The sequence below is a fragment of the Chelonia mydas genome, chromosome 16 (assembly GCF_015237465.2).
Source record: "Chelonia mydas isolate rCheMyd1 chromosome 16, rCheMyd1.pri.v2, whole genome shotgun sequence".
NCBI classification, from domain to species: domain Eukaryota; kingdom Metazoa; phylum Chordata; order Testudines; family Cheloniidae; genus Chelonia; species Chelonia mydas.
The window spans coordinates 21,575,101-21,587,744 of NC_057857.1; the positions used below are offsets into that span (position 1 = coordinate 21,575,101).

The 12,644-nt window shown below is 36.1% G+C and overlaps 1 protein-coding gene across 11 annotated transcripts in view; it reads right to left on the reverse strand.

Moving 5' to 3' along the window:
* Positions 1 to 96: 96 nt before the first annotated feature.
* Positions 97 to 12,644, reverse strand: part of RC3H2 (ring finger and CCCH-type domains 2) — a 38,771-nt gene continuing 26,223 nt past the window's right edge. For 4 of the 11 annotated variants that reach the window (XM_037879884.2, XM_037879887.2, XM_037879886.2 and 1 more), the window contains 8 exons: positions 12,256 to 12,411; positions 10,481 to 10,694; positions 10,250 to 10,334; positions 8,546 to 8,627; positions 7,976 to 8,110; positions 7,226 to 7,333; positions 6,083 to 6,231; positions 97 to 5,441 (listed from right to left, as the gene is read on the reverse strand). In XM_037879884.2, the coding sequence (XP_037735812.1) occupies positions 5,246 to 5,441; positions 6,083 to 6,231; positions 7,226 to 7,333; positions 7,976 to 8,110; positions 8,546 to 8,627; positions 10,250 to 10,334; positions 10,481 to 10,694; positions 12,256 to 12,411 (1,125 nt within the window). In that variant the 3' untranslated portion in view covers positions 97 to 5,245. The remainder of the gene's footprint in view (positions 5,442 to 6,082; positions 6,232 to 7,225; positions 7,334 to 7,975; positions 8,111 to 8,545; positions 8,628 to 10,249; positions 10,335 to 10,480; positions 10,695 to 12,255; positions 12,412 to 12,644) is intronic. The other 7 variants (XM_043530755.1, XM_037879888.2, XM_043530754.1 and 4 more) reach the window with 5 other exon arrangements.

The following is a 12,644-nucleotide window of genomic DNA, read 5'->3' on the forward strand; positions in this document are numbered from 1 at the left end:
TTTGGGAACCACTGTGCTAGAGGAATGGAGTGAGGTGAGGGCGGCGAAAAGGGGACACGAGATAGGGTTTGGTCTCACAAGTTACAAACACACACCGAAGGTGGACAAATCATTTTATTTTTTGCATGCAAATACATGTCAAGTACTGCAAACTTTTTCCATCAATTTTCTCTCAAAACACTGAAAACCATGATGCTCTATTCTGTGACCAGCCAAAGCTAATATCTCTTTACTTCAGTGCTACAGCAAAAAACACACAGAATTCACTCCGCTATTCAGTATTATCACAAAGCCCACCCCACCCCATCTTTCCCCCAACCCACCCCAAATACAGACCATATGGTCCAGCTTTCCCATTTAATCCTATTCCTATAACACAAAGGGAAACATTACAATTTGGAAATTCAAAATTGAAATAAATGGAATAGAATTTATTCCCCTATATATCCCCATTTCATTTTACAGATTTTAAATTATAGTTTTAAATAGAAGCTGAGAATGCACCATAAAAATGAGCATTAAATCCATCGTAGCGATGGTGCCTGCTTTATACATGATGGGTGTACACCATCTTTTATTTCATTTACATTTCAATCGAACAATAGATTTGCAAAGAAAATGTCTAATACAGACGTAAAAATATTCACACTAGAGCTTCACAATCGGTTGTACAATTGACAAACAGGCCTCTTTCCCCAACTTTCCAGCTAAGCAATTTTATAAAACGTAATCAATGCAACAAGAAAAAAAATTTCTTTAACTTCCAGGGAAAAGAATATGCAGTTAACTGTATAAATGCAGACAGCAGATGCTGCAAGCTAACCACAATACTCTGAATGGCTGTACAGTGGGTATGTGCAGTACAAATAAAAGCCACATGTGTTGTATCACAACTACAGTATAATGTACTTGTTTGCCCAGCGAAGAAAATGCATGCATTTTCATGCCTTGGATTAACTGAGGCCTACACTGGATAAAATTGATGGGATATGTGCAAATGATGTTGGATTTTGACAGTTATAAATGCAGCCAGGCTCTGTTTTATTTCAAACTTTGTTAAACACGAAAGGCCAAGAAAGAGCTTCGGCAACAGTCTTCCTTGAATAAAAGGTTTTTGCTCAAGTGTTGGGAATTTTCATAATTTTGCTGTCTTTATTTTACCCTTGACACTTAGAGTTGTCAGAACACTCCCTTGCCAGCAAAGAGGTGCACTGTGACCACTAGTACCAAGGAGTTAGCTGTGCATTTGTACTGGAAAGAACTGGTCATTTAAATAGCACATTTATTGTTTTCTGCTTGCAGGAGAGGCCCTTGCATTAGAGGGATTTCCTAACAGAAAAGGATTAAACTATAACAAGTATAACAAGTAATGTGCTCCAAGTACTGTGGATGATTCATTAACTTCTTATTTCGTTAAGATCTAAAATTTCACATTTTCCTTCAGACACAGGTTAATAATGGTGAAAAAAAATTCTTGACAAATATGATAAAGGAGCTGCTAGCAGATACCTCTCAAATAGAGTTTATGTACAACAGCAGATATCTGACAAATTGTGCTTTAACAAAAAAAATAAAATAAAATAAAACCAAACACTATCAAATTGTTTTGGGTTTTGACAAAAGATTTTTTTAAACATTCTTTCCACAGGCCTTTCTTTGTGTATAATTTTGTACCTCACTCAGCCCAGAGCACTAACACACAAGAAGAGCATTCAGCTCATCAGCATGAATTTAAACTAAAATTTCAAGTGTGTTATCAAAGCAGTAAACTTTTCAAATTATATGTCTACAACTGGTGTCCTTAAGTATCACACTTTAGTATCACTCTGTACTAGTCTATCAAGAACCAATGCCAATTTGCTTTGCAAAAGAAGTCTAACCTATTCTTTGAAAGGTCTAGTATACATTCTACAATGCACAATCTGTATGAACACTAACTCATTCATTTCTTGTTACAGGAACAAAATATCAGTAGCAGGGCAGTCACTCTACTATAATCTATATCTTAAGAATGTAAATGTTACTACTTTGTCATAAAAAAGTAGACAGCATGACATATCAAATTAGAGATTAATGCTAGTCCTAAAACCCACACAGGAAATGAGACAGAACAAGGAATTAATCCAGGTTGTGAGGCAACACATTTTAACTCAGATATTGATACAATTTCTGTATCCCTGACATGGAAACCCCCGCTGTACCTCTCCTGAAAAAAAAATATGCTCGTCTGCACAGAGCAAAGGAACCACACACTCCTCTCTAAACTGCTATGGGCCTTTTTCTGACAGCGTAATATATTTGGCCAAAAACCTAAATGGGATTCTCTACTACTACTATACATGAAGATTAGTCACACTACTTTTAAAGTCAGAAAGTTAGCCCTTCCATTGCCCAAAAAGGCACCTGATTTGCAACTAGATACGCAAACACATATTGGTTTGTATCAGGTCAACTAACGAAACTTTGCCAAAAATGAACAACTAGAACTATATTCCCATCTGTAGCTTCCACTTATTGGGGCACCAGAGGACATAGTTTAATGGCAAGAATATAATCAGTGTTAAAAACTGTAAGACAATGTTGGCACACTATTAAAAATCCCTCAATTCTTGTGTGTGTCATTCTAGATATTAAAGGTTGAACACAAATTAGCCTGAACCCAGAACTGACTCCTTTACAGTGGAAGCATGTGGTCTTTCTAGAAAGCTACTATATCATGGGATCTTCTGCTGCAGACAAGCATATATAAATACATTTGTTCTTAGACATGCCAGTAAAGTTGGCAGGAATATGTTAGGCTGATGTATTTTCACTGGACAAAACAGACGAACGTGTGTAAGCAGCTTATCCCAATTCCCCTCCAGCAGAGCACAACCAAGTTTTAAAATTGCAATTTTAAAATTAAAAAGTTAAGGTAAATACACAAGATCAATTTATGTAGTATATATTCACCCTCAGATCATGCTGAAGATGTTCTGTGGAGTTCTGGAGCACAGAGGGCTCTTTCCCTGAGGGCGAATAAGGACTTTTCAAACCTTTATATTTTCTCTATTTTTGTAACAAAATAGCAATTTAAAATTTAAAAATCTTTTTAAAAAAATTACATTACCTTCAACGTGGAAGATCTCACTGTTTAAATATCCATGAAATAGACATACTGGTTTGCATATCCTTTTGGAATTACATACAGCAAATAAAAGTACTTCGGAAGCATTTCAAAAGTAATATAAATTCATATTTACAGAATGGTCTTGATATAAAATAGACAACAATCATGTTCATGTCTAGCGTTCTATGTTAATTTGTAACATCAACAGGAAATGAGTTAAGGTGACAAGGTGGTCTAATTCTTGTTCCTAATCATTTCAGGCTGCAAAGTGAAACAAAATACCAGTCTTATTCCAGAGATGAGGTGGCACTGCCTATCAGGGAAGGTACAGTAAATAGCCGAAGAAACCAAGAAAAGGCTACTTTACTGTTATTCTACAAATATTTCTTTACATTTTAGTATTAAATAAGTATGTAAGATCTTCCATAATGACACCAGAATATCAAAACTAACCCTTGGATTTTCATATATATTTACAACATAATTATTTCATGGACATGTTCATTAAGAGATATCAAACACCAATATTTTCTCAGTCTAATCAGTAACCCTCAGGGAAATGCCAACCCCCACCCCTCAGAAACGTGCACAAAACAGTTATCAAAATCTTATCTGACACATCGCTGTGATTTTGTAAAATAACTCAGACGACCAGTAACATGATCCTTTTTAAGCATTTTGCTAGCAGGAAAAGCCCTTACAACATACAGTACACCTGGTGAAAGGTTAGCTTGGCTTAAAATATTCCAGTACAATTTTCAGAGTAAACAACTTCACAGAAGTTAATAAAAACATTAAAAAAAGTAAAACATGTACCAAAGAAACTGAAAAGGACAAACAATAAGATAGTAATCACCAGGAGGGAAGGTCTTGCTTTCTTTTCCAAAATGGTGACTGAATTTTTAAACTTTAAAGAAAACTATGCCCAGAGTGCTTGTGTGTGTGTACTCTTTCTGTCACATCTTAGCAGGGCACATATTCATACAATTTTCAGCACAACTCTGTAGGTCTGATAATGCTATATTACTGTAGGTTCAGTCAATAGCTAGTGAACAAGCAAAATTAAACCTGAATACAAAGTTATGATTAACAATATTTAACCAAGACAATGCAATGAGTATCCAAAAAACCCACTAATTAGTTTAAATTAAAAACAAACAACAAAAACAATCAGCAATACCATATTGTTAGTCAGTGCAAACACTACATACAGGGTTTTCACGGGAAAGCCAAGAGCACCTGATTCTTTTGCCAAGTCATCTGGATTCTATAAATGCAGGTGGAGGACTGCATTAAAAAAAAACAAAAACAAAAAAAACAAAAACACACTGTTACATTAGTGCATAATTTATCAAAATGGTTAAAAATGGATGTGCATATAACTTGGAGAAATCAATACCAAGAACATTAGCTGAAGGATTTAGGCACTTGGGTTACTTTTTGTAACTTTACTTGGACAAGTAGCCTGTATATAACTATCAACAGTACTAAAGCAGAAATGAGAAAAACAGACAATAAGAAATAAAAAAACTACAGCGAAGCACTGCACCACAGTCCTGCATATAATGCAGTAGTACGAAGCTAAAGTGTGTTAACCCTGTAATAAAGTCTAAAGTACGAATCCCTACCTCTCACTCTTCAATCAGGAAACAATATTCCATGCAAAGTTCCACAACTAAAGAAAAAGCAGCTGCAACAAGATGCAAGTTCCTTTCTCATTAAACAAAATAGAGACAAATAAATTAGTTTTTACTTTCACTAGATGTATCATTGTAGGATCCTGCTAGTTTAAATAACTGAGTTGTTAATCTTCTATAGAAGCCATTTTAAATAATAACGGCTCAGTTACTGCACCGGATTGCTACAAACTCATAAAAAGCTGCTTTAAGCTTAAGTAAAACAATGTCCAAATTCCATTAATTTGTGGAAAGTGAACGCCTTACCCTAGTAAATTTATCTTTTCAGAATGCTAATGCAAGAGGGGCTTGAAGTATCAAAGAGTCCACAGGAAATGGATGACCCCAATATTATTTTTTTTTTAAAAAAAATATACATTATATAATATATATTATATATATAAAAAGCTAGTGTAAATGCTTTCACGGCGTGGTCACAAGCTGGAAAGATGAATGCTTTTCAGCTGTTAACCATTTTGCCATTTGCAATGGGCTTTAAAAAGTCGTTTTTATCCTCAGACATAATGTGAGCACTTTTCAAAATGAGGCTGCCAACATTGACTGATGTGCTGATGGGCAGGCAGCTTGCATTGCTAAAGGATCCTGTGATAGGCTGGCTGAAGCAAGTTACGGGCAGGACTGCTTTCTGCTCCTCCCTGAGGGGAAAAATAAATCATACAAATATTAAACTTCAGCTTAATGCAAAATATCAAGAATAACTGTGCATTAAATGATGCAAATAGTGAAATTAAATGGTAGTTAGTGGAAAGGCAGAATATTTTACTATAGAAGAGTATGCTCACAGAGTAAATGCAGAGTGCCTCGTTTTCAAAGGCACCATTAAATGGTTAAAATACAGTAGCATGGGTGATTCCAGCATAGAGTATTTTGCACTTTTTTGGCATAGAAGAGGTTAGTGGAAATTAAGTTTAATGCCAACCTTGCCGAGACTAGTTTCCCTGAATTCTGGTAATTATAAAAATACTTTTGTATTTGCTGTGCAGTGTGGGAATACATAAAACATAGGTTTATATCAATTGTTACCTAATATATACTGAAAAATAGGTAACATGTATAAAAACTGGTGCACCAATGGTACATTTGGTGGGTTTTATAATCACAAGCCAGTCCTTCCTAGTTCTCAACAGGGAACTCTTCCCACCTCAACATGTTCTCTTCCCACCTCACCATGCACATACAGTGCAGATCTCTCATCCAAGTATGAAAAGCTAAGCAGTTCCTCTTTAAATAGTCATGTTTTAACCACTCTGATGCTGCTGTTTTGTCTAACACTCACAGAATCACAAGGTCTTCACCTAAACTTTGTCTCTTCTGCTCCAAAGGTTCCTTTTGGTGTTTCTTGAGTGGATGTCCGTTCTCTATAGCTGTTCCATTGAGCAGCTGGTCATCCCGAGAACTGATACCTAGCTGTATGTCCAGAATCTCCTATGGGAAGAAGATAGAATCGTCCATCAATATTGTGGCTACTTGCTTTGGTAAGTCTTCCGATTTCCATTTATTTTATGTAACGGTTCTGGGGTCAAAGGCTACTCCTAGAATCTCTTCTCCTTTTGGAAGTTTCTCCATTCCCTTATCTAAGTCCTCAATGAAAACGCTGAACCAGATCCAGGATGGACTCTGCGAGACTATATTAGATACATCCACCTCCTGTTTGACAGCAAACCATTGATAACTACTCTTTGAATACAGTCTTTCAACCAGTTTTTAACCCACTTTATAGTTAACAAGTGGCACAACAAAAGAGGTATGGAAACCAGGAGAACCAGTATGCATTATGCAATGCCTTAATGACAGAGATATCTATTCTTTTTGAATGCATGACTGCTTTAGAGAAGGGCTGTGATGATCCTTTTGTGTGGTATGAAACAAGATCCAAACACTTTATGACCGCACAATGAAGGTGAAAGAAATAATGTTTAAGGAACTGAATGCAGACTATTAATAGAAGCAAAATATAAAAGACAGAGGCACTGGCAACAACAGGAATATAAAGAGCAAGGACAATTTTTTAATGAATTTAGTATTAGAAATGAGGGGATTTAAAAGTTTTGTTTAAGTAACCATACTGTAATAGACTTTACATTATTAAAATACTTTTGGTTTCCATTTTGTAAATTGGAGAAAATTACTAATGCTATTTTGTATTTAAGAGAAAAAAAAAAGTTTAAAAAACTTTTGCAATTAGAGCAACACTGACAACCTGAGATGACTGGGACTAGCACAAAAGCAGCCCAAGTTCTATATTAAAATGGTGCCAAAGAAGATTCAGAGGTCCATATAAAACCTACCTTTTTATTTTAAAGGTTTTCCACTATAAACATGAATAAATGATTGATTTTACAAGAAAGTTTCTAGAAACAGCTGAACAACTAATCAAAGAATTCCATGACCTCTTCAAACCTGCAGTTCTTGTACATACCTCTATTTGTTCACCCTGCCCATCAGGTTCATCAGTATCAAGGGCTGAAAGCTCTAATTCAATGTCCCGATCTGGCTTTGTGTCTGCACAGTCTTCAATATAGTCAGTCTGCAAATACAAGAGACTTTTCACTTTCTGTATACAATCCTCAAGGATTCAAGTGAAAATGGAAAACAATATAATCCACATTCCTGGGATAAGAGGGGCTAGAGGGGGGGAATAAGAAATGGACAGCTAATTGGATACCAATGGTGTTTTGGGTACAGAAAAGATTAGATACTTCCTGCTTACTTGCAGAGTAGTGTAAAGTAAGTTGGTGTTGGAAAGCAATCTTTTTTCAGAGCACACTAGCAGAGGTTTTAGCTTTGTATCACCTACAACTGGAGCAGAGTATAGAGATCGCTTTCTTGACATAATGTAAATAGCTGGGGGGAGAACTGATGAATATGGACTCTTTCCATCTTCCATGTTTAAGTATACTTCCAGTTAAGTGTATCTACCCCTGCCCAGCAATCCATAAGGGTGTAATAAAACAGAACTCATTTCTGTGGAGTCCCTCCATGATCAAGCCACCTCGGGACTGAGAAGCAGTACAGCAAATGCATCTGCTTGCTCTCAGACACTGAACCGTGTGCAGCAGCAGTAACTAACCCAAAAGAGCAGGTTATAAGTATTTTTAAATGTCACACTTCCAAATATATACCCAAAAACCTCAGTGATCTGATACATCCCAATCATCCTTTTCTTTACCTCACCATTCCTCAAATCAATTTCCTTGCTTAAAAGATTTAAGGTAAGGCGACTGCCTTCATCTAGGGAATTCCACTTCTGTTGCATGGCTAGTGCATTAGCCTCTCTCTGAAGTAACAATGAATTACTTTTGGCCTGTGTGGGGGGGGAAAAAACATAATAGTTACTCAACTACATTTAAACTTTGTATTGTTAGACTGCAAAACAAACCTCCCCACACAAAGAACAGCTCTCTCTAAACAGGCAATTATATATTTGTATGCAGTGTATTCTGAGAATACATATCAGGGAAAAAATTTCTTCCCCAATCCCAGGGCTGGATCCTGCAAATACCAATACTTAACAGACAAGACACTTTCTGCCATGAGCAATGCTATTCAAATAAATGGGACTGCTCAGGTTAATAAGCACCAAACCTGGTGTTAAGTGTTAATAGGAACACGTTCTAGCTTTCTCATTCCTATCAGTCACTTTGGTAATTGTACAATTAAATTCTGCAAAGCATTTTGAGATAGTTTGTATGAAAAACACTATATTATATAAAGTTGTAATAATGGTACATCATCTTACTTGTTGTAGTTCAATGCTCAGTAGATCTCCAGTACTAGAATGCTTTCTGTGAGCAGATAAATCAGTAACTATGAATCTTTCCCTTTAAAGAAAAAAGCAGCTGTTATTGTCATAGACAGTGATAAAAGAATGAATTGTTTTCTCAATGACCCCTCAATTTGCAATTCTTTGCAATTTAGCTCTAAACAGCTTAGGCATCTGGATAAAAGTGGTGTGTATGAAATAATACTTAGCACTTTACAAACATTACCTAGTCAGTCCTCACAACACCCCTGTGAGGTAGGCAAGTTCCTTCATTTTACATATAGGGAAACCAGGGTGGGTAAAATAAATGATTTTTAAAAAAAAATCAGATTTTTTTTTATTTAAATCGGATTTTTTTGATAAAATGCTTTTTGAGGAAAAAACCTATATAAAGATAGTTTTAATTAAGATACATTGTAGCTCAAAGGTATCTCATCATGGAATAGGGATTATAAATTCTAATTCTATAGTATAAGACAATATATTCATGTAATGTTCAAGAAAAGTTTTGTAAATGAGTTCCAATAGTTCATGGATTAGGGACACAAGAATATTTTCTTCCTTTGCACTAATTCATTCCAAATTGAGAAATCATTTGGGACCTGAAAAAGCAGGGAAGGTTGTTTTTCTTTTCCAGATTATGAACAAATAGGAAAATGAAGGTGAAGACGACTGAGTTAGCTGCAGAAGCCAATATTTTAAGTTTCTCATGTTGACCTGGCTGACAGAGTCGATTTATTTTTGTGTTTTTTAAAAAAATATTTCATTTAACTATTTTAGTTAAAAAATTTAAGAAAAACAAACCTGATTTCAAAAAACTTGAATGTTTAACTAAATTCAAAAATTCATATGCTTGTTTTGTTAAAATATTATACGTTTCCTGTTGAAGAAAAAAACCCAGAATATGTAATGTTGTTGTTTTAGTTAAATAAAACAATTTAAATGTCTGTCTGGTGATGTTCTCCTCCTAATACAGCATGGCAAGAAAATCCTCCAAATATTAATGATTAACCTGTTGAATTGGAGATAGTTCACTCCCAATGACTTCATAAATATCTGCTTCAATTACCTTTGGTAAATGAAATAAGCAAACAATCATTCATTTTCTGATATAGCTGTAAAGCTAACCTGAAAAGTTTTCAAAATAAATCACTTTAAAAATGTATAGAGTGTATCTTCTAAAAATGAAACCTACATCTATTTCCGAGTTGTGAAGAATATGTATAAGGTTATACAAACCAACAAGAATGCACTTTTATGTAGAAATCCATGATTAAATCAAGTCTTCCTGACTAGTGATTTAAATGATTTAAAAGATGATTTAAATCAAATCCACCCTGAGGGAAACTGAGGCAGAGAAGTTAAGTGACTTGCTGAAGGCCGCATATGGCAATCAATATCTGGATTGGGATTACAGCTCAGTCGCTGGTTCCCAGTTCTGCGACCGGTCCACTTCAGCACACTGATGCTAACAATAGCTACATCAGATTTACCCTAGTTTAATTATTGGAATTGGTAATTCCAATGCTTGATGTTGCATAAAGCCAAAGCACTTGCCACGTTTAAAATTACTAGGTAATTCATATTCTAGATTTTTTTTTCCTTCTGCCTGGGATTTTTAGAGTAGCTGTAAATTATAGAACAACAGTCTGAACAAATGCCACTAGGGAAAGTTCATACCGTTCTATATAGCGTGCTGATGAAGTAGAATCCGAGCCACAGGAACTCCATCTTGAATCAACAGCATTGACGTAAGGGACATAATCTATAAAAAATTAAGATACAATTCAATGTCTTCCCAGTTTCAATAAGAGAATATGGATATACACAGAGTTATTAACTGTCCACTGCAGTAATCTAAATGCCTGCGTGGTGTTATGCGGTGCTGGCAATAAGAAGCATTTACTGTACCTGATACACTGATGGGCTTAGTAGCACTTCCTTGGGAAGCAGTGGCCTGAATAGGATCTGTTGTGTGATAACCTGTGCGGGATGATCTGGAGATTGCACCCCACTTGGAGATGATCGGTCCATCACTAAAGGGAATTATAGGATCTTCTTCCTTTGCCCTTCTTTGAGTTTCAAACAGATGAACTCTCCTCTTAACATCTCCACTGTCCAAATCCTATACGTTTAGGAGAGACAAGAAGGTACAAGAGGCTGATTTGCAACTCAACACATTTGGTTGGGTCATTCAAAAGGCCAGGAGTCATTAAATAACCACTATTACACAAGGTGATTAGCACACAACCTGACCAGCCAGCAAGCTGGGAAGGGACATAATGACTCTTACCTATTGTGATTTAGTGGCCAGCTGGCACCAGACAGTGATTAACAGTGGAACAGAACACACTTCTGTTTTTTTAAAGCTTTACCGTTTCCTCTCAGAAAAGAAGCCCAGCTGCTGTAAAATACCATTTCCACAGTATCACCCTCAACATCCTTGCTAATACTGGAGGAAGGTGGGGTACAGGTAGCAGAGAATTGAGACATGATTACTCTTATGGTGCAGGATGCACGAGTGGCAGCTACTTGATCATACCAGAGTAGGACAGTAATCCCCAATATACATATGAGACCTTACTTATCCAAAATGAGGTCATCTCCCTGGATGTGCATTAAATAGGTTTTAGTCTCCAGTTTATTCAAACCTCAATTAATTTTGTGTACCCAATTTCAATCCAATAAAACAAGGTTATGCTGTATTTTCGTTCAATTATATTTCCATATATTTCAAGGTTTCATGATTGGGTTTTTTTGTTGTTTTTTTACTGTAGGAGGATACGTACATTCCAAAAGCCTTTTAGCAGAGCGAGAGCTATGTTTAAGGGAAATTACACAAATGAAATAAATGATTAAAGTTCATGCAGAATACTCTGTTCTATGGTGTGAGGTGCAAGTTTTAGCTTTTTCATATCTTCTCTGTAGAGCTAACATTGCTGAAGGCACTCACTTCAAAATAAAAATTATCTGAAACAATGAGAAAGATGGAATAGAAAATCTGGTCAGATCCCCAAAGAGAAAAAAAATAATTTGCTCAAGGCCAAGCAGTTCTGAGAACCTCTCTTAAAGTTAGCTGGAATCCTATTAATCCAATGGAGATGTCTGCCTAACTCTTGACACATTGGCCTGTGCTAGGCTGTCAAATCCACCACACAGGATTGTCCTGTCACTATTACACTATTGTAGACATCTCTTAAATGGAAAGCGCTATCCATGAGTGGAGGAAGAAACAGCTGAAGGTGCACAGTTTTGCAAGCAACCTGACCAGAAGTGGAAATCCTTATTATACAGCCTCATAGTAGTCCATCCATTCATCTCTTCAGTGTAACAAAAAGGTCTGAGGAATAGGAGTCCTGAATTATAAATTATTTACTGAAGATGTTATGGCCAACAGTAAATTTTATTTACACTGATTTGGTATTAAAGTAGTTTGTCTTAAATCTAAGAATGTTATAAACACCACTGCATTTTTTTCATTGATAAGAGGACAGTTTGTTGACATCGCTCGGCAAAAGTTTGTTCCAAACAGTTTAAAATGAGCTGAACCAGTTTAACCTCAAGACTTAGTATTTTAGTTTATTTACACGAGGCCTGGCAATCAAATTAAGTTTGGCAATCAAATGGAAACACTTGCAGCACTTTCCACCCCATGAGTGAGCAGGCAGAGCACAGAACAGCCATACCATTAACACAGCATTTGAATTGGCAATTACATCCTTGGGCTCTGAGTCGATGGCATTTATGCAGGAACCAATAGTACCACAGGACCAGGGTGAGTAGTGTGAAAGATGGTCTTCCTCAAATTTAGTACCACTCAAGTCACTAACACTTTCCGAGAACTATTGAAAAGGAAGAAAAAAAAGGTACAGGAAACAAAGGGAATTTAGTATTTAAGTGTTTATACAGGAAAAACTGCTTACTGTGAACTATTAAATCAATCTGCTTCAAGACATGAAGCAGGTAGTCTAAGGCCGTGTCCATGCTGGGGATTTGCCTCAATTTCTGCCATCAGCGGCCAACCACTGGTAAATCTGCATCAACCCTTAGCACAAACCACTGTAAGCCACATTTT